Genomic DNA, 21,955 nt, shown 5'->3' on the forward strand with positions numbered 1-21,955 from the left:
TAGTGGACAGGGAGGATGCTGCAACCAACTGAGCACCTACCAGGGCAGAATAAATCATTTTAAGAATGATTTATGGTGGTGTAAGAGTTGCTGAGTAGTAACCTATTTATACTGCCCTAATGCTATATGGTGTAACTGTTTTCCTCCACAAGGGCTGGGGTTATCTTTATCCAAGAGTGCTGTTATGTATGGTATATGCATCTAAGAGTAGTGATCTTCGGAACAAGCTAACCAGAAACTGGTTGCTTACTCTTTTTCTATACAGTACATGTGTAAATGATATAACAGATTTCCACACTTTAAAATTATGACTCTAGCCTGACCAGGCAGTTAGTTGCGCAGTGGATAGAGCGTCGGACTGGGATGTGGAGGACCCAGGTTCGAGACCCTGAGGTCGCCAGCTTGAGCACGGGTTCAACTGGTTTGAGCAAAAGCTCACCAGCTTGGACCCAAGGTCACTGGCTCGAGCAAGAGGTTACTAGGTCTGCTGAAGGCCCATGGTCAAGGCACATATGAGAAGTCAATCAATGAACACCTAAGGTGTTGCAACGAAAAAAACTAATGATTAATGCTTCCCATCTCTCTCCGTTCCTGTGTGTCCATATCTATCCCTCTCTCTAACTCGCTGTCTCTGTAAAAAAATAAAAATTAAAAATTAAATAAAACTATGACTCTTTGAATTAATAAAATGGTCCTGAAAGTTAAAACAAATTTATTTTACATTCTGTTTGTATTTATGTTTTCTCTGCTATTGTTAAATAAAGAGTCATAATACAAAAAAATTTTTTTGTAGGATTATGCTAAAGAAAGATATGGAGTATCTTCAATGATACAGTCACAGGAAAAATCAGGTTAGTAGCTATGTCATAATAATAAAGGGTTTTTTTTCCTTCTAATTCCAGAAAAACTCTTCATGAATTTTTTTTTTTCTTCATGAAGTTTTAATGAAGCTTGGTATAACTCTGAAACGCTTAAATGACAGTACTAACCCAAGGAGATGTCATAATCCTGTACAAACATTGTCAGTGTAGGGTCCCTAATCTACAAAGGGAAGGAGATACATTAAATAAATATATTTAAGTATTAAATTATATTAAAAAGCTATTCTTAAGTGATTGGGCAAAATATTTAAGATTTAACTGGTCCAAGAGATGAAGGAACGGTTAATAATAACCACCTTTATTATATGCAACCTTTTTGCGTGCTTTAGGAAGCTATCTTCTTTACTCTTCCCCCTTGACTTTATTAGATTTCTTTCTCTCAGACCTGTAAGTTTCCTATTTGTAAACATTTGCCTTTTTTTAAAAATTCTTCTTGTTGTGTCAACAGGTTATCTTACTCAACTATTTAAAAATCATTTTTCTTTTGGAAGACACCCGAAATTACATATTTTAATCTTTGGTACAATAGCAGACCAAGTTCTGGCTCATTGAAAGTGCTTAAGTACTTGTCTGAATTTTATGCTTTGGAAATAACATATGTTTAGGTTAGTTGTACTGGTTTTTTGGATTTAATTTACTGCATGATAACAAACTCACTTCTTTTCCAACTTTTTTGGAAAAGCTTTCAATAAAAAACCAAAATGATTTGCGAAAAATTAACCATTCTCAAAAGATAAAGATGGTGAAGCAAAATAATTGAATATAAAATGGGATAGATGTAATATAGTTTAGAGACAACATTCCCCCACCAGGGCAAATAAGGGGGTCATTTGAGACTTTGTTTTTAGCTTAACTGTCTTCCTGAACTAGACTTCCTTGAGCTCTAACACAAAGAAGCTCACAAAAATTTAAATCTGTTACATAATCCCCAATCTCTCCTTTCCATAATTATTGTTCCCATTTGGCTGGCAAATCCAGACAACTCTTTTCCACTTAACAAGCTCTCGCCACCAGAGGGAAAGAAAACTGCAGTGTGTCCGTAAAGTCATGGTGCACTTTTGACTGGTCACATGAAAGCAATAAAAGACGATTTCCGATTTATTTCACATTTCTATAGAGAAATGTGAAATCTGCACCAAATAAAAGGAAAACTCTCCCAGTTTCATATCTATTCAGTGCAGTTTGATGTGGGCTCACGCACAGATTTTTTAGGGCTCCTTAGGTAGCTATCCCGTATAGCTTCTACAGACTCGTCACTGACTGATGGCCTACCAGAACGGGGTTTCTCCACCAAACTGCTGGTTTCCTTCAACTGCTTATCCCACTGAGTAATGTTATTCCTATGTGGTGGCGTTCGTTATAAATGCGCCGATATTCACGTTGCACTTTGGTCACGGATTCGAATTTAGCGAGCTACAGAACACACTGAACTTTCCTCTCTACCATCCACATCTCTACTGGCATAGCTGTGGGCTGCTCCACTGTATACTCAGTGTTACCTCATCATCTGTGCATGCGCACATGGTGCCACATCATCCTACAGAAACTGGGAGGGTTTTCCTTTTATTTGGTGCAAATTTCACATTTCTATCGTCTTTTATTGCTTTCCTGTGACCGGTCAAAAGTGCACCATGACTTTACGGACACACTGTATGTAGTCTGATTACAAAAACAGAACAGTAAAATTTAGCCTTGGTTTTCCCTCTGCTGAAATCCTAATATTGATAGTTTGCTCAGGCATAGCTCCTCCCCTATTTTCTTCCATTTCTCCAGATTTCTTTATTCTAATACCAATGACTTAAAAGTATAGAGGAGGCAGTAGTTTTTCAAACTGAAATCCTACCACTAATCATTGCCAAGCCAATGATACCCGTGGGATTGTGACATGTGCCTCACGTCCATGTAGATATATATGTTAAAGGTTGAAAACCCCTGTGCTTATTAGTGGAAATACCACATGAAAGAAGGGTCATCACTCTTTTTTTTCAAAGTAGTTTTAAAATTACCATAATCATGAGGTTTATTTGTAAGTACTCAGATTTATGTTATGTTTCCTTTGATTTTGAGTTTTATTGCTTTGTTAGTAAGTCGCTGGCTTTTTCAATTTTGGCATTTCCCAGTCTGTCTTTTCATTTTGTTACACTGTTTTGTCTGTCTTCTTTTTTACACTTTCTTTTGCCTGAGTTTACATAATAGACATGAAAGTTGGTTTCATTCATAAGGTCTGTTGACAAAGTTTTGGAGAAATTCACTTGTGATTTCCAATGACTTAAAAATTTCTAATTCATTCTCTGCTTTGGGCAGTGAGAACCGTTGTATTCTCCTGTAAATCATGTTCTCTCTGAGCTACATCTTTGCTTCAAGAGACCCATTATAAGTACTTCTAGACAAAGTAGGTAAAATATATTTATATTTTAATTTCAGTTTATATCCCTTAGTATTGCAGTAGCTAGGTTTTTACTCTTCAAGATATTGATAAATTTGATTAGGCAGCATAACCCTTAAGAAAGAGATCTTTTATTATACTGATGTGATGTCATGTCTGTTACTGATTTTAATTAATCATTAAATTTTTTCTTTAATAGTCAAATTATTGCATATTTAAGAAGTAAAATGACTTCCTCATATCACTGTCTTCCCATAACAGTTGTTTTTGTCACAGTTTTCTTGTTTGGGGGACTCTAAATGAATATAGTTCTTTGTTATTAGTATTGGGGGACATAACTCTGGGGCCTCACAGCCAGAATATATTGGCTTACTTAACTATAAGGGAGCAAGGTGAGGTGGCCTAAGGCATGATTGGCTCTAGAGGTTTGAGCAGTATCTTCAAGGCTTTCTGTCTCCACTTCTTGGCTCTCCTTCCCTTCGGTTATTGGCCTTATTCTGTCGTCCTACAAACATAGGTAGTGGGCCTATACCACCTCAGCCCGGGCACCCCAGGAGAGAGCTTCATTACCAGTATCTGTATATTAAGTCCCAGAGAAGGACTTTGATGAGCTCAGTCTGAGCAACATGCCTTTCCCTAGATGAGTCACTGTGTCCCAGGGAATGGGGTACCATACTTTCCAGGCCTGGCAGAGAATCCTCCCCTATTGCTAGCTAACTTACATACTATGGAAGGCAACCCAGATTACCATATCCACTTAGGCAAAGGCAGGTGAAGATAGACTGTAGTTGGCCTTATAAGTCATTAAAGAGTTCATCAGTATTGCATTTTGAAACTCTGACTCCAGTGTACACTGAATTAGAGGATCAGAGGACTGTCAGTTAGAAGGTTTTTGCTGTTACTTAGGCAAGAGGTAATAGTACTTTGATTTGGGATGGTGGCAGTGAAGGTAAAAGAGAATTTGGTAGATTTTAGAGATATATTTAGAAAGTACAATTCACAGAATGAGGCAAATTGCATATGGAGGGTGATTAAAAACAATAGTGTCAGAGTTTGAAAAAGATTTAAAATAATACCAAGTACTTATGCAGGCTGTCAAATCAAAGTAATTATGATCTCGTAAATTCTGAATTATAAAAATTGTTTCATTTATGTGCTGCAGATCGAGTTTTGGTTCGGGTTAATGATTTAACAGTACAAAAAGCTGACGAAGTTGTTTGGGTGCGTGCAAGGGTTCATACAAGCAGAGCTAAAGGTAAGACTGCATTAATGACTACAGAAAGCCCTTTCATAAGTAAGGACTCTGCATTTTTTGCTTTGCCTGTATTTCACAGACCAAAGTAAATCTTTTAAAACAAAAATACGTGTTTTCTTTCTTAAATCACTGTAAAATATTAGCCTGTGGTTAATTAACTTTAGGTTCTTATAAAACATCCTTAAATATAATTTAACCTTCAAGACTCAGATGAAATCTAAGACTTTAATGTACTGTTTTAGCATTTCTCAGAAATTTAATTTTTCAAAGTGAAGAATGTTTTTGAGAAGCTTTTCACTTGTTAATATTCTTATACTTGTAATATTTAGATAGAATGGTAGAAGAGAGATAAGGCTAAGATTGGGCTACATGTAGTTATTAAAATTAAAATTCAGTAGCTCAGTCATTAGATGTATTTTGAGTGCTTAATAAAGCCCCAGTAGCTAGTGGCTTCAATATGCCACAGACAGCACAAATACAGAATGTTTTTATCATTGTAGAGAGTTCTTTTGGACAGTATTAAGAATTTAGCATTAACATTAACGACAGAGAAAAGATATAAGTGTAGTTTAGATAAAACCGTAGTACCTTAATAAAGATTGTCCTAGCCTAGTATTCAGAATTATCTAAAAATATTAATGGCATATTGGTTTATAACTTTATGCTTTTCACACTTTCACATTTGATCATCCCTACAAATTTTTGATGTAGGCAGAACAGACATTGCTGTTCCACTTTATAAATGGGGAGACTGAGATTCAGAATGATAAAACTCTTTGCCTACATTCCCAGAGGAATTGATGGAATACAGACAAACTCCAGAAGCTTTGTAAGATACCTTCTATCTCCCTAAGAGTTCATTGCTTTTGTGGTATTTAATACATCTATGTCACTGCATTTCTTAAATTGTGCATTTTTTAAAATACTTATTATAGAATTAATATGGCTTGCCTGACCAGGTGGTAGAGCAGTCACTGAAGTGTTGATCTGGGACACTGAAAACCCAGGTTCAAAACCCTGAGGTCACCAGTTTGGGTGTAGGGTCTCCAGCTTGAGCATGGGATCATAGACATGACCTCTGGTCACTGGCTTGAGCCCAAAGGTCACTGGCTGGGGTGGGCCCGCTGTCAAGGCACGTATTAGAAAGCAATCAATGAACAACTAAAGTGCCGCAACTACGAGTTGATGCTTCTCATCTCTCTCTCTTTCTGTCTGTCTATATCTTTCTCTCTTGCGTTAAAAAGAAAAAAAAAGAATTAATATGGTCTCATTTTTAAAATTCCAACATTTTATACATATCTCACTCTGGATCACTACTCTGAGAGTTTGTCTATTCTCCCCCTAAGTAGAGGAATACTAATAGACTTTGAGAATACTTTTAAAAAAATGTTGATTTGCCTTCCTGAAAAGTTGGCCATCTACCAACAGATAAATCACATTGTATTGTAATGCCTAATTTACTTTCTCCCCTTGGTGGAACCTTTATTCTGTCCAAAATAGGTATTGTACTTATTTCCTAACCATGGTTATTTAGCAGATATGTAAAGAATGCATGCTACTTGGCTGAACCAAGAATACCTCTCTTCACACCCATCCCCAAAGTAGTACAATTTGAATATCAATAAGGATTACTGCAGTGAATTGAAACATACCAATATGTTTAAATCCGTAAGTATATAATAATGCTAATACAAACAAACCAAAAACCTAGTTGGTCACCATTGGAACACCTCATTATTTTTAAAACTGGTGAATAAAGAGAAAGTATCATTTCTCTATGAATTGTATATCACTGGCTAACCAAATGGTAGGTATGTATATATGTGTGTGTGTGTGTATTATATGTGTGTGTACATGTATATACACATACACATACATAAACACATAAAATAAATATATATATATACACACACAAATACATATATTAAGGAAATATTTTTAGAGAATTATTCCAACAATAAAATGAAAAAAAATATTAGACCATCACCATTTTATCCCTAGTAAATTATCTAGGCACACTGATCATCAGTGATTACTAACAACACAATAAAGAGAACAAGAAATATTTTATAGCTATTCATGAAAGAACACAATACCACCCAATGAAGTAGTCTTGCCTAAAAAAATTGTACCTGAATCTCATTGAGCCTTTAGCTCTAACTACCAACTTGTAGGAAAAATATAGGACAAGGGACCATAGTAAATGACAATGAGTGTGCAGTCAGCAAAATTTAGACAGTAGGAAACTACTGGGCAAAAACAACCTTCTCTCTTGCACAAATAAATTGAAAGAAGAGGGGGAGCCTATGGATTTAACAGACAAGATATCTCTGAACTAATCTCTTATTTGGATCCTAATATATATAGTTTAAAAAAGGGATACTTGAGTCTCTTGGAAATTTGAACATTGACTGAATATTTGATGTTAAAAAAATTAATCATTTTTTAGTTGAGGTAATAATGTGATAGCGTTATTTTTAAAATGATCTCTCTCAGGGATTTATACTTAATTATATATGGATGAAATGCTATGGCTGGAGTTTGCTTCAACATACTACAGGCATTGAAAGATATGTGGATTGGGTTAAAGTTGAAACAAGAATAGCCATGACTTGATTATTAAAGTGAATGAGGATTATAGGTTGATAAATTGGTATCATTCACTAATAATGATTTCAAATATTGATCTTATTTTTTGTTGTTTCTCTTTATAATTATTAGTAGATTCTTTCTAGTCCTCTAGGGATTCCCACAATAAAGGATTTTTCACACACCAGAGATTTAAACTCCTTATGAGTTATTTCTTGACTTTAGGTATTCTTCATAAAATGTCATTAGAAAGCAATACCAGAGTTTAAAAAGCATTAAAAGAAGTTTCTTCTAATCCAAGTTTTCTGTTATTAGAAATAGATATGACATTTTACCAGATCTTTTTCCAGCAATTGTTCTCTCAAAATATGTTACATTGAGTGTATTTATGTAGAAGTTCATTGCACTATTCTTTCTACTTTTTTGTTGGTTTGAAATTTTCCATAAAATTAAAAATACAGTGGTCCTCATTGTTTATAGATTGTGTATTTACAAGTTTACCTACTTGCTAAAATGTATTTGTAACCCGCAAGTCATTATAGGGAGTGCTTTCACTGTTGTTCATAGACATGCATGTATGCAAAGTGGCAAAAAAAATAGTTGCCCAGTATACACATTCCCAGCTTAGGTCACACACGGTGAAGTTCTGCCTTCTTGAATCAGCCCTCATAATCAGGTGTCCTTTTTACAATCTGTTTAACAGTTTTGTGCTTTTTTTAGTGATTTGGCTGTTAAAAATGGCCCCCAAGTTTTCTAGTGTTCATAAGTGCAAGAAGAATGTGATATGCCTTATGGATAAGATACCTGTGTTATATAAGCTTTATTCAAGCATGAGGTTTTACTGGCTATGAGTTCAGTGTTAGTGAATCAATTCTATGTATTAATTAAGGTGTCTTTAAACAGAAACCCACAAAACAAGGTTATGTATTGATGAACTGATGAAATATTGTGACCAGAGGCTTAGAGAAACATAACTCTGTATTTCCCCTAGGAGGAGTGGTTCAATATTTGCTAATTCATTATTCCTGGAGACTTTATAGAACATAGAACTTAACTACCACAAATAACAAGAATCAATTACATGTAACTGTAATGATTTACAATAAAAGTTTCTTAATGTAGAACCATTTGTAGATTCTTAAACTGAATTTAGCAAAGGCGTGGGTGGTATTTTTTTAGTATTATACTGGTTAAGTTTCATTTTTTTTTTTTTTTAGGAATTTTGCATGAATCTGATCTTTATAATTTTTAATCGGAAAAACTTAATTTTGTTTTTAAGTTTATGTGTATGTGTATGTTTAAGTTGTAAGTTACCCAATTAATATTTTCACATGAATTTTTCAAAGATTACAGAAATGGTAATTCCCTTTTTCTTCTTTACTGCCTATCCTCTGCTTCATTGTTTTCTGGGGGGTTTTTTAGCATGCATGTGAGAGGGAGAGGGAAGGACAGACAGGGACAGACAGAAAGGGAGAGAGATGAGAAGCATCAATTCCTCAGTTCATTCACTGCTTTCTCATCTGTACCTTGACTAGAGGGCTCCAGCCAACCCAGTGACTCCTTGCTCCTGCCAGCGACCTTTGGGCTCAAACCAGCGACCATGGTGTCATATCTAGGATCCTACACTCAAGCTAGCGAGCGACCCTGCGCTCAAGCTGGCGACCTTGGGGTTTTGAACCTGGGTCCTCAGCATCCCACGCCAATGCTCTCATCAGGCCAATCTTTTCTATTAAAAATTTGTTCTGTGTCTTTCCAAAAATCTTTCTTTTTAATGTATGTATATACAGGCGCACATACACACTGATACATAGCTTTTTTGTGTGTGTGTTTTAATTTGTCTTATGTAAATAACATCGTATTTTACATGTTACTCTGCAACTTTTTTTTTTTTTTTTTGTATTTTTCTGAAGCTAGAAACAGGGAAAGACAGACAGACTCCCGCATGTGCCCGACCGGGATCCACCTGGCAGGCCCACCAGGGGCGACACTCTGCCCCTCGGGGCGTCGCTCTGTTGCTACCAGAGCCACTCTAGCGCCTGGGGAAGAGGCCAAGGAGCCATCTTTGCTCCAATGGAGCCTCGCTGCGGGAAGGGAAGAGAGAGACAGAGAGGAAGGAGAGGGGGAGGGGTGGAGAAGCAGATGGGCGCTTCTCCTGTGTGCCCTGGCCGGGAATCGAACCCCGGACTTCTGCACGCCAGGCCAACGCTCTACCACTGAGCCAACCTGCCAGGGCCTACAACTTTTTAAATTTTTACTGAACAGTTTTTCTTGAAGCTTCTTCCATGATACTAGTTGTAGATCTATATCTAAAAGTAAAACTGCTGGGTGGAAGGGTATGCATATCCATATTTAAAATTTCTAATTCCAAAATAGCCTTTCAAAAAATCTTTATTTAGTTATCCCACAAGTATGTGACAGTACCACTTTCTCCACATCTCGCTAATATAGTAATTGTCAATGTTTTTTACTTTGCCAAAGTAGATTATCTTAAAAAATAAATAAAATCTTATACTTTGAAATTACAGAACCCTGATTGCTGCTATTCCTTTCTTCCCATATCTTACATTGGGAAAATGCCAGTAAATATGACTTATTAGAAATCATTTATGTGCTTTGACACATTAAAATTGGACTGGTAAAAACAAGCCATGCTAGTAATTTATGTAGAGCAAAGCAGTAAGAAACCATAAATAAGGAAATGGAAGTGTCAAAATCATAGTGTCAGAAGTATGACAACTATGTTATGCAAACAAAAGCAAGTCTTTTTTATGTAACAAATATCTGCATATTTTGCCTTAAATTGGCAGTATTTTATACATTCTTAAATATTAAAATTAGATTTGTCACAGTAAATTTGTACCTATCTATCACATTCCTAAAATCAAGTGTTTTACTGTAGGAGGAAGGAGAAATTTTTAACTCTTAATGAGATGTTTAAAATTAATTTCCCTCTGAGTTTAAGTCTTGAATCTTGAAAGAGTAATTGAAATATCAGTGGTTCCTTTCAAAATTTTATACCTACTATATGGAGGTCATTGGCGTAAAATAATTCTCTTTCAACACTCTTTTTCCTAGAAACTTACTTTTACTTCCAAAATAGCTAATTTATTTTGGTAAACAGATAATTTAGGATTTTTAATACCAAAGGTCAGAACATCAGCTTACATCCATGCAAGAATATTTTAGGGAAAATAACAAGTGGAAAGTGTTTAAAACAGGTCTTTGCTGCTTTATTCTCTGTTAACATAAATGATGAAAGAAAAGGTTAACATTGAGAATTAGGAAGTTAAAGTACATACTTATGTAAGTAATGAATTCAGGAGCTTGGCAAGCTAAACAACAGTATAAGAAGAGATTAAAACGTAAGATTGCATCACATCTTTGATAACTTAGTTCTTCCACCAAGGCCCACTTCATTAGGAGCCATCACCATCATGGAGATGAGAACAATCCTTTTTTTCCTGACTACCTACTACATTGTTCATTAGCTCAGAAACAGATTGTACTCCTGGTGCTATAAAGTTTCCAACTTTACATTTTTCTGAAATAGTACTCCTCTGAAAAATAAGAAATACAGTGCTTCTCAATTAAGAATCAAAATTCAACACAAAATTTTAACTGTTTGTGACTTAAATTTAAACTGTCTGAAAATAGTGAATTCATTCAGCTGTTTTGAACATTGACTCTTTCTATACTCTGTCTTCTGGTTAGAGAGTTCCAGGAAGAAAGATAAGTAATATTTAGCAGTTGATTTATCTATCCTATAAAATTTTTATTCTAACTTAAATGCAGTAAGAACATTTTGCTAAACTGAGAAATTATGTACTTCTTAGAATAGAAAATAAAAATTTCAATAGTACCTCTTTGCCACTAAGACTTTTTCCATATTTAATTAACATAGTCTAAGAAATGTATTTCTTGAGTCCAAGAGAACATCTTTAAGGCTTTTAAAGACCATTGTTAAATTGTTCTCTATAAGTGTTGGGGCAAGTTTACCTTGCCATCAGCAAGTTATGAAGGAACGTTTTTCACTGAATTCTCCCAAGCACTGGATAATATCACCTATTTTTAAAGCTTTGCTAATTTGAGAGCTAAATAATGTTGTCATTGTTTGCTTCGACTTAAATCACTTCAATTTCTGGTAACATTTTTTTTCCTTATTAGGGTTTTTTCTTTTCCTTTCAAATTATCTGTTCTAGTCCATTGCCCTTTTTTTTTTTCTTACAGAGACAGAGAGAGTCAGAGGGATAGATAGGAACAGAGAGAGATAAGAAGCATCAATCATTAGTTTTTCATTGAGCGTTGCGACACCTTAGTTGTTCATTGATTGCTTTCCCATATGTGCTTTGACCATGGGCCTTCAGCAGACTGAGTAACCCCTTGCTTGAGCCAGCGACCTTGGGTCCAAGCTGGTGAATTTTTGTCAAACCAGATGAGCCCACGCTCAAGCTGGCGACCTCGGGGTCTCAAACCTGGGTCTTCCGCATCTCAGTCCGACGCTTTATTCACTGTGCCACCGCCTGGCCAGTCTCCATTGCCTTTTTATCTATGGTATCTCAATGTCTTTTACTTAATAAATTTTTAAGATCTCTATATATTAAAGATATTAATTCATGTAGGTTATATGTCATTCAGCAAATATTTTTTCTGAGTGATTTCTTTTAAATTTTTGTATATAGATATTCTGTAATTTATAAACTTAGCAAGCTCTCTCATCTTCTATTGTATACTTAATATTGTTTTATTTTTTTGCTATTTTTTGTTAGTTTTTTTTTCCTTAAACTTCTGAATTCCATCTTGAATTAGAATCTCTTTTCTCAGTTTTTATGCTCCATTGATCTGGTTGTTTTTATACTTCACCCCTTCCTCCTATCTGTTGGCTTTTTTAAAAAGTTTAATTTTTAGAATTAAATGCAATAAACACATAAACATTAAAAAAGACTAGTAAACATTTTTCACTTCACCCATAACCATTGATTTTATGATTTCTTTTCCCTAGCAGGCATGTTAAATAATGAGTGCATTTGCTTCTACGTTTAACTTCCTAGAACTTCCCTGCTTTTATTTATTTATTTATTTATTTTTTATAAATAAATTTTTATTTTAATAGGGTGACATCAATAAATCAGGGTACATATATTCAAAGAAAACATGTCCAGGTTATCTTGTCATTCAGTTATGTTGCATACCCATCACCTAAAGTCAGATTGTCCTCTGTCACCTTCTATCTAGTTTTCTTTGTGCCCCTCCCCTTCCCCCTCTCTCTCTTTCCTTCCTTCCCCCCACCCCCCGTAACCACCACACTCTTGTCCATGTCTCTTAGTCTCGTTTTTATGTCCCACCAATGTATGGAATCCTGCAGTTCTTGTTTTTTTCCTGATTTACTTATTTTACTCCGTATAATGTTATCAAGATCGCACTATTTTGTTGTAAGTCATCCAATGTCATCATTTCTTATGGCGGAATAGTATACCATGGTGTATATGTGCCACATCTTCTTTATCTAGTCTTCTATTTTTTTTTTTACAGTGATTAAAGCCTTTAAGCAAACTCTTGGCCAATACAGCAAGAATCCATAAAAGAGTAGTGTCCTTAACATGTTCACCAAGTCCAAGTTGGCCCCAACACCATGCCAAATCCCTGAAAAATGCAACCCAACCCCAATTCAGTCTGTTAGGAGCTGTCACAAGGAGTCCAGGAAAAATCCACATCCAGGAAAAGTCCGCATGGCACTGGAATTGTTGTCACAGTTCTATACTTTGCTGCTCACGTCCAAGTCCCAATGACCGCTGCTTCTAGCTGGTAATGATTCAGGTAAACTGGAAATGCCATCTGCAGCATGTGTGGAGATGGAGCTTCTGTTCTCCTCTGCCTGGAGAGATGAGACCAGGTTGCTTTTCCCTGGAGCTCTGCGACTGTGGCATGGTAAAGAGAACCTTGGGATACACTAAGCTGGGTGGCAAAGGTAGATTCATAATAGAAGTTGGCAAAAGGGGGAAAGAGAGCTCTAAATTAGGAGTAGATCCCATCCTGAAATATGAGTGGGGCATTGAGGTAGGAGAAATAAAGGAAACACTATATTTTAAACAAAGCAGCAGAAAATAGGACTATCAACACCCACAACAGAGATCTTCGAGGGAAGAATAAAAAACCTGACTATTCAGGCAAGCCATAGTTAAGTGGCCCTTGTGCAAATGAGATCAGTTTACCTGCTTCTTGGAAGAAAGACCCTAGGCTCGTCCACAGTGTCGTAGATGGGGCCGACGGCCCTGGGCACCTTCAGCCTTCAGTGGCAAACCCCAGCATTTTGGGCAAGGTTAGGTCATAGGTGGCTGGAGCAGGCCTGGAAGAGACTGAACCCTCCCTTAGAGGAGTGAGGGAGAAGCCTACCTTCCAGTGTCCCTGATTCCTCACAGCAGAGGCATGTAAGTCTGGCAGGTTTTAGCTCAATGACCTTCCTTTCCACTATTGAAGCAGGACCCAGATGGCATCCTATGAGACCCCTTTGGGGCATTGGAGCCTTTAAGGGCGTATCCTAAAAGCTGGTAGTTCCCCTGATCTCTATTGGGCTTTTTCTGCCTCTTGGTATCTTAAAAGCCATGCTCAGAAGATCTCGCTGAGGGGTTTGAGGATCCCCATCGCCTATATAAATCTTTTCCATATATCTGGAGCTATTTGGAAAAAGACAAAACAGTGTTATTAGCTGGATCAAATAAAGAAGGTAGTAGTTTGCAGGAGAAAAAGATTTGGCGTCTCCTGTTCATCAGCATTCAAAAGAAATTTAAAATTTTTTTAAGTAAAAAGCATGATATGGTAGACCCATAGGAGTTCCAGAATGTGACTACCCCCTTTTAAATTTTTTTAAATTGACCTTAAAATATTTGCTGGGTACACTTTAATAATACCTTAACTTTAAAGATTGTAAGAATGACAAAATACAGTAAATGCTTTTGCTCCATATGTAGGAGCATTTTCAGTTTAACCAGTTTAGGAAATCCAATAATAGAAGAATGCATACAGACAATGAACTATAACATGCTTAGCAGCCTCTCCTGTTCTGACACAGGTTACTATAAATCCAGAATATGTATCCACTGTAACGTGGACATAGGACTGTTTGCCAAATGAAGGTATATGAGTAACATCCATTTGCCAGAGTTGTCCTGGTAGGGATCCTTGAGGGTTAACTCCAAATGAAAGGGCAGATTGTAGTATAGGACCCCTTGGACAGGATTTCCCAATCTGCCGTGCTGCTTCCCGAGAAAGTTGAAACTGTTTACACAGGGCTGCAGCATTCTGGTGATGAATAGTATGAGACTGAATTGCTCGATCTGTCATGGTTGCTCCAAATAATTTTCTTTTGGGTACCTTGATCAACAAGGGCATTCCTAGGCCCTGGCTGGTTGGCTCAGTGGTAGAGTGTTGGCCTGGCGTGCAGGATTCCCGGGTTCGATTCCCGGCTAGAGCACACAGAAGAAGCGCCCATCTGCCTCTCCACCCCTCCCCTTCCCCTTCCTCTCTATCTCTCTCTTCCCCTCCCGCAGCCAAGGCTCCACCAGAGCAAAGCAGCAGGGCGCTAAGGATGACCCCATGGCCTTTGCCTCAGGGGCTAGAATGGCCCTGGTTGCAACAGAGCAACACCCCAGATGGGCAATGCATCCCCCCCCCCCCGTAGGCGTGCCGGCTGGATCCCGGTTGGGCGCATGTGGGAGTCTGACTGCCTCCCGTTTCCAACTTCAGAAAAATACAAAAAAAAAAAAAAAAAAGGCATTTCCTTATGCTAAAGCTCCAGGGAGCATGGAGTGAGCTCAAGTATGTCCTATAAAACATGGAGCTCTATGTTGACATACAAGTCTGAAGAAGGAGGAACTGCTGAAATAGTTCATCAGCATTTGTCCCTAAGACAGCAGTCTTTATAGTGGAAACACCATAAGTAAATATTTGCTGTCTGTATATAGATTAAAGGGGGAATATGGCAAATGCTGAAAAGCCATGATAATGGCATATAATTCTAGACTTTGAGCTGATTTTAAGTTGACAGTTTCAGTATAAAGTTGTCCATTGATTTGCAAGAGCGATTTGCCATTTAGTGGAAGTTTCCCAGAGCCATTGTGGTTGATCCTTTGAAAATTAATTTTGAGGCTCAAAACCTATAAGCTGTAAGGGTCGCCTATGCCCCTTGATAATCCAGGAGGCAACAAGATCAAAATATGGAAGTGTATTCCATGGGCTATTAGATGGTTCAGTGTGCCCAAGCTGTAGCTGCTCTTGGAACTTCCCTCCTTTTACTTACTGCTTGGGTTGAATCTTTTCTTTTTTTTTTTTTTTTTTTTTTTCCATTTTTCTGAAGCTGAAAATAGGGAGAGACAGTCAGACAGACTCCCGCATGCGCCCGACCGGGATCCACCCGGCACACCCACCAGGGGCGACGCTCTGCCCACCAGGGGGCGATGCTCTGCCCATCCTGGGCGTCGCCATATTGCGACCAGAGCCACTCTAGCGCCTGAGGCAGAGGCCACAGAGCCATCCCCAGCGCCCAGGCCATCTTTGCTCCAATGGAGACTTGGCTGCGGGAGGGGAAGAGAGAGACAGAGAGGAAAGCGCGGCGGAGGGGTGGAGAAGCAAATGGGCGCTTCTCCTGTGTGCCCTGGCCGGGAATCGAACCCGGGTCCTCCGCACACTAGGCCGACGCTCTACCGCTGAGCCAACCGGCCAGGGCGAATCTTTTCTTTTTTTAATATTTTATTTCTCAATTATAGTTGATATACAATACTGTATTAGTTTCAGGTGTACAAGCCAATGATTAGATATAATATAACTTACTAAGTGATCACTCTGATAAATATAGTACACATCTGACACCATACATAGTTATTACAGTATGATTGACTGTATTCCCTATGCTGTACTTTACATCTCCTTGACTATTTTGTGACTACTAATTTGTACTTCTTAATCTTTTCACCTTTTTCATCCAGCCTCCCAATCCCACCTCTCATCTAGCAACTGTAAAATTATTCTCTGTATCTGAGTCTGTATCTGTTCTGCATATTTATTTTGGTTTTAGATTCTACATATCAGTGAAAGCATATGGCATTTTTCTTTTTTCTTTTTTTTTTTTTTTTTTAGTGTGAGAGACAGAAAGAGGGACAGAGAGACAGGAAGAGAGAGAGATAAGAAGCATCAGTTCTTCATTGCAGCACCTTAGTTGTTCATTGATTGCTTTCTCATATGTCCCTTGAGCAGGGGGCTCAGCAGAACGAATGACCCCTAGCTCAAGCCAGCAACCTTGGGCTTCAAGCCAGCGACCTTTGCGCTAAAATCAGTGACTGTGGGGTCATGTCTGTGATCCCACACTCAAGCCAGCAACCCCACACTCAAGCCAGATGAGCTGGCACTCAAGCTAGCGACCTTGGGGTTTCAAACCTGGGTCCTCTATGTCCAAGGCTGACTATCCACTGCACTACTGCCTAGTCAAACTGTCTGACTTATTTTACTCAGCCCAACACCATCTAGGTCCATCCATGTTGTTGGAGATGGCAAGATTGAATTCTCTATTTTATGGCTGGGTCATATTCCATTGTATACATGTGCCACTTCTTTATCCATTCATCTATTGATAGATGTAAGGTATTTTCCCCGCTGAGGAAGAAAGAAGGGCGTAGCCACAAAGTGTGGATAGCAAAAGCTTTATTTAGTAGTGCACATCCTCCACGAGGTTCTCTGGTCCACAAAAGGGGGCCAGAGAAGTCGAGTGGATTCTTCTTTAGGGGGGAGGGGGAAGGGGGAATTTATAGGGTCGGTAGGGTGATGGCGAGTTGATACAACAGGGCAAAATTTCATTGGCTGACAAGTGTTCGTTTTTTTCAAAGGGCTCCTGGGAAGTTTCTTTTGGCACGCATGGTTGTGGGCAGTTCCAGCCAAAATTCCCAGGCCTGGTTCCTCACATGACCTTCCCCCATTGCCAGCCAACCTCACAATAGACATTTGGGTTGCTTCCATATCTTGGCTATTGTAAATACTACTGCAATGAATATATTGATATGTATGTGTCTTTGATTGATGCTGGGTTTCTTCAGATAAATACCCAGAAGTAAAATTGCTGGGTCCTTCTTTGTCTCCTGTTCTATAGCCTTTGTTTTAAAGTCTGTTTTATCTAGTACAGGTATTGCTACCTCAGCTTTCCCCCCCCCCCCACTTTTATGGAATATTTTTTTCCATCCCTTACTTTCAATCTGTGTTTATCTTTCAATCTGAAGTGAGTCTCTTATAGACAGCTCACGCCTTACCTTTCTTCTATACCTGCTTCTCTGATTATATCATTATTTTAAAATACATATATTTTTTTATTAGAAAAGTAGTACATCAACCCATTAAATTTAATTTTTAAATAAAAATTAAAAATAGTACACACTTACTGGAGAAAGTTCAGAAAATACAGAAGAATATGAAGGACAGAATAATTTCTTGAATTTCACTGTCCATTAATAGCCACATTTTGGTGTGTTTTTCCCCTACACAATCAATTTTAATACAGTTTTTACATAAATATAATCAAATTTTACTCTATGTATGGTTTTATCACATTTTCACATAGTAGGGTATCATGAGTGTCTAACAAATATTTATTTTGTGTTCCAAGCACTCAGCATAGTTTTTGCACGTAGCAATTCTGCTGTGAAATAGTAATAATAATCCTCAAATAAGAAACAAGTGGTAGTGCTGCTATTAATAATAAAGTAGTTAAATTTATAGTTAATATTGTCACAACTCTAAATATATTACTTATGTAATTTTGGAAATTATATAAGAAAATTCCATGAGTTACATACATTATCTTTTCATTTTGCAGATGAAGAACTGAGGCATAACATGTTTTAATCATTTTCCCACAGGCCCTTTCATTAGAAGTAGTCAACTGAATAGGATCCTGGGACTTTTGATTTCAGAGCCTTTACTTTTGACTAAACCCTTACACTAAGTGGTACCTTTCTCCCCCCACCCCAAGTGCTTACTCAGAGTCATTTTTCTGTGCTCACAGTGTACCCTGTAGAGCTCTCCATTTCCTCTCAAGATCTTTTTGTAACATTAGAGTTCATTGCAGGATCGTTTTGTAGTGCGGCTGAGTCTGTGCTGCCTGTCTATACTGTTAGAGCAGCTAAAATACTAAATCATGCATGCTGCCTTCCAATTCATGTTAACATTCTGTCTGAGTGGGCTACTGTTTGGGTATGCTTTTAGTAGTTCCTGGAGTAATATCATTTTGATCTATCTGTAGATTTCTAACTTTATCAATCTATCCATTCAATGTCTTAAAATCCCCTTGAATCTATTTAGTACATGGAACTCTTTAAAAATTATACTTTTTGACTGGATCATATTCCAAAGGCAAGAGAAAATGAGTGGCTATATAGTGGTAAAAATATGTTAGTCGTGTATGACTCAGAAGTCCATAGATTACGTTTGTGCTGGCACTTTGCAACCTTTTTTTTTTAAGCTCATGATTGCTGTTTGATTTTCATTTCAAAATGCTATGTTTAAAGTAAAAACTATACATCTGCTTGTATTTTTGCTTTTTTAAATTTTTTGCGAGGCTCATTCTCAGTTTCAAAACCAAAATTACATGGATGGACCTTGATAACATTATATTGAGTGAAATAAGTAAATCAGAAAAAACTAAGAACTATATGATTTCATACATAGGTGGGACATAAAAATGAGACTCAGGGATATGGACAAGATTGTGGTGGTTACAGGGGTAGGGAGGAAAAGGGAGGGTGTGGGGGGAGAGGAGGGGCACAAAGAAAACCAGATAGAAGGTGACGGAACACTGTATGACTTTGGGTGATGGGTATGCAACTTAATCAAATGTCAAAATAACCTGGAGATGATTTCTCTGAACCTGTTTACCCTAATTGATTAATGTCACCCAAATTAAAATTAATTAAAAAAAAAGAAAAAAAAACAAAATTATATTTTGATGTTTTACAAGACAAGCTGATGGGAAGAGTGATCTTGAAAAGGTTTATTTTGTTTTTTGAGTAAGTACTTTTCCAAAAGTTGACTGGAGACTCAAAAAGGATCTGGTTTGGAGGAAAGGGATGTCATAAGGACACATAGTGACTAGAATCTTTTACAAATAATAGTTTTCAAAAAGTTAAGAATAGGCCTGACCTGTGGTGGCGCAGTGGATAAAGCGTCGACCTGGAAATGCTGAGGTCGCCAGTTCGAAACCCTGGGCTTGCCTGGTCAAGGAGCATATGGGAGTTGATGCTTCCAGTTCCTCCCCCCCTTCTCTCTCTCTGTCTCTCCTCTCTGTCTCTCCCTCTCCTCTCTAAAATGAAGAGATTAAAAAAAAAGTTAAGAATAAGGAATGATGGTTCCTTATCAAAGGAGGGGGAAATCAAGAGGCCCAAAATATGTAAAAATAAAACCTGTTATAGGGCATAAAGAGAATGATACTTTGTAGACAAAGTAAGTTATTTGGAGTATAAAAAAAAATGAAACTATTTAAAGGATGAAGGATTAGGAAGACAATAATGGAAAAATGAAGGATGTAAAACATGAAAGAAACTAGCCTGTCATTCTAAATTAGGCTCTTTAAAATGTGCTTTGATGGAAAATAAAATGGACCATCCCCATAGAATGCTGTGTTCTTGTTACTAAGCTCCTTATTAATACTTCTGTGGTTGCATCATTGAAACTCCCACAAGCACAAAACCTTTGCTTGTAGAATATACTAGCTATTAAATGAATGTTGAAAGTGATTTGAAGTTACTTGGAATTTGTTTAATAAATTAATGCAATGACAGAATTTTTTTTGATATATTTGTTTAAATTGGTGATTTACCTGTGTTGTCATAACAAACATGTTAAAAGCATTTTTGTTACTCGTAGTAGGAACTTGGGTTTTTTTAAAGCTTGCCATTTGAGTATGAGTATTTTGACTGTGAAAGCTGGATATACACTTGCTGTGTATGTGCCTGATGAATATACCTAGTGAACTTTGGCCCAATTTTAAAGTTGAGAGGCATTTTCCTTCTTTATAAAACCTGAGGTAGCATGTCCTTAATACATTTGTGTTCTGTCTTATTCAGGGAAGCAGTGTTTCTTAGTCCTACGTCAGCAGCAGTTTAATGTCCAGGCTCTTGTGGCAGTCGGAGACCATGCAAGCAAGCAGATGGTTAAATTTGCTGCCAAGTAAGTAAGCAATTATATCCTGTTGTCAGAATAAACAATAGTGAGAACTGAGACTCCCAGTGGTTTGGACCATTTTCATATATTAACATCAATGCTCCGTTTGTTTAAAAATGTAGTTATTTAAATTGTTAGCTCAGCATTGCTGAATACGTTAAACTTACAAAGGAGAAAATATGGAGCACAGGCTTGAAATTCATTTGAAACTGCTGAAGCAGCACTCTCTACAGACAAGTCACATTTACTTTCAAGTAGAGTAACAAAAAGCTTGGCAGCCTCAACATAGCAAAGCAGCTTTGTTTTGTTGTGTTTGCTGAGCTTCCTTTCCTCTCTCCCTCACTCAAATTCTGATTTGCATATTAAGCAACAAGTTTTCTAACTGAGTAAGTGTATAAATTTTTAAAATGTATTTTTGCAAATGATTCTCTCCTGGTAGAAGTAAAACATGTTATATACTGTGTTGTGCCTTTCAACTTTAACACCCAACGGATTAAAAAAAGAAAGGTGAAAAAAAATTGCTTGTTCATTTTTACAGTTGAGGAAACTGAGATTCAAAATACTGTTTTGACTAAGGTCTCTGACTCTAGGGCTCACACTTCTATAGTCTCTATGTCATCTTGCCTCTCTGAGATAGTGTAATGATATTAGTTCAAGCCCTCCTGTTGGGCAAATGAGTTTGTAAAGTTTGTATTTTTTGAGTTTGCTCACTTTTAGGGTTAAAAAATGGCTCTGGGCTACACCAGGTATGTGATCTATGAAATTGCAAATTACCTTCCTGCTTGGGAAGGGCCACTGTCTTGCTAATGTTTGCTGGAGGAGAGGTTTTAGCACCAGAAAGTCTAGAAGGAGGAGGAGGAGAGGGGAGAGAAGCCATGTTTGCAGAGTAAGAACAGAGAGAATGTAGGTGTATAGATGGGGAATCAGAGGTGAGGGGCTTTGGGAACCCTACTGAGGTTTTGAGATCCTTTGATTCTAGGAGAAACCGGAGAGGATTCTCCTGGTTGTAGGATCGGATAATGTTTCAGGGCTTTATGAGCTCTGAATGAATGAAGAGGGAAGTATTATCCCTGTGTGTTTGCTCGTCTGCCGGTGCAAGACTTTAGTAAAGGATGGCCCACCATTCTTGGCTCCACTGTTTCTTTACTATCTGTCCGAATTATGGAAACCTGCATGTCCATGACCATGACGGCGGCTACTGCTGGCCCTACACATCCACAACGTAGCTCTTAGAATACAACTTTAATGTCATCGAAATATGTTGATGTCTGGGAACGAGAAGCCCCATTGCTTTCTGCCTTAAAAATATCTCTTCTAGAGTGTGCAGCTTATTCTAGTATATATCCTCAAGTAGATAGCTGTTTTGTTTCTTGAGGGTGGTAATGACTGCTGCCCAGAGATACTGAGAACCAAAACTGGTGATTTAAAATTTTGATTTAAAAAGTATAACTCATTATAGAGTAATAAAAAATATATTTATGTTGAGTCATAAATTGATGTTAAAATCAGTTCCAGTGGAGAACTTAAAATTTTTTTAATCATCAGTAATTTTTATGAACTTGTCCCTTCTACTCTAAAGAGTTAGTTGCCTTTGTAAGGAACCACATCATTGTTAAAAAGCATGCTATAGGAAGTCCTAGCCAGAGCAAT

General features: G+C 37.4%; 1 protein-coding gene and 1 non-coding gene across 3 annotated transcripts in view; one reads left to right on the forward strand and one right to left on the reverse strand.

The window, feature by feature from the left end:
- DARS1 (aspartyl-tRNA synthetase 1) overlaps nt 1-21,955 on the forward strand; it is a 63,097-nt gene that overhangs the window by 1,098 nt on the left and 40,044 nt on the right. The window contains exons 2-4 of one of the 2 annotated variants that reach the window (XM_066233272.1): nt 794-851; nt 4,430-4,522; nt 20,209-20,311. In XM_066233272.1, coding sequence (XP_066089369.1) covers nt 794-851; nt 4,430-4,522; nt 20,209-20,311 — 254 coding nt within the window. The remainder of the gene's footprint in view (nt 1-793; nt 852-4,429; nt 4,523-20,208; nt 20,312-21,955) is intronic. The other variant, XM_066233273.1, reaches the window with a different exon arrangement.
- On the reverse strand, nt 15,755-15,830 carry TRNAT-AGU (transfer RNA threonine (anticodon AGU)). Its single transcript has one exon. It is a non-coding gene; the product is annotated as a tRNA-Thr (tRNA).

This window comes from Saccopteryx bilineata, chromosome 5, assembly GCF_036850765.1.
Source record: "Saccopteryx bilineata isolate mSacBil1 chromosome 5, mSacBil1_pri_phased_curated, whole genome shotgun sequence".
Taxonomy (NCBI): domain Eukaryota; kingdom Metazoa; phylum Chordata; class Mammalia; order Chiroptera; family Emballonuridae; genus Saccopteryx; species Saccopteryx bilineata.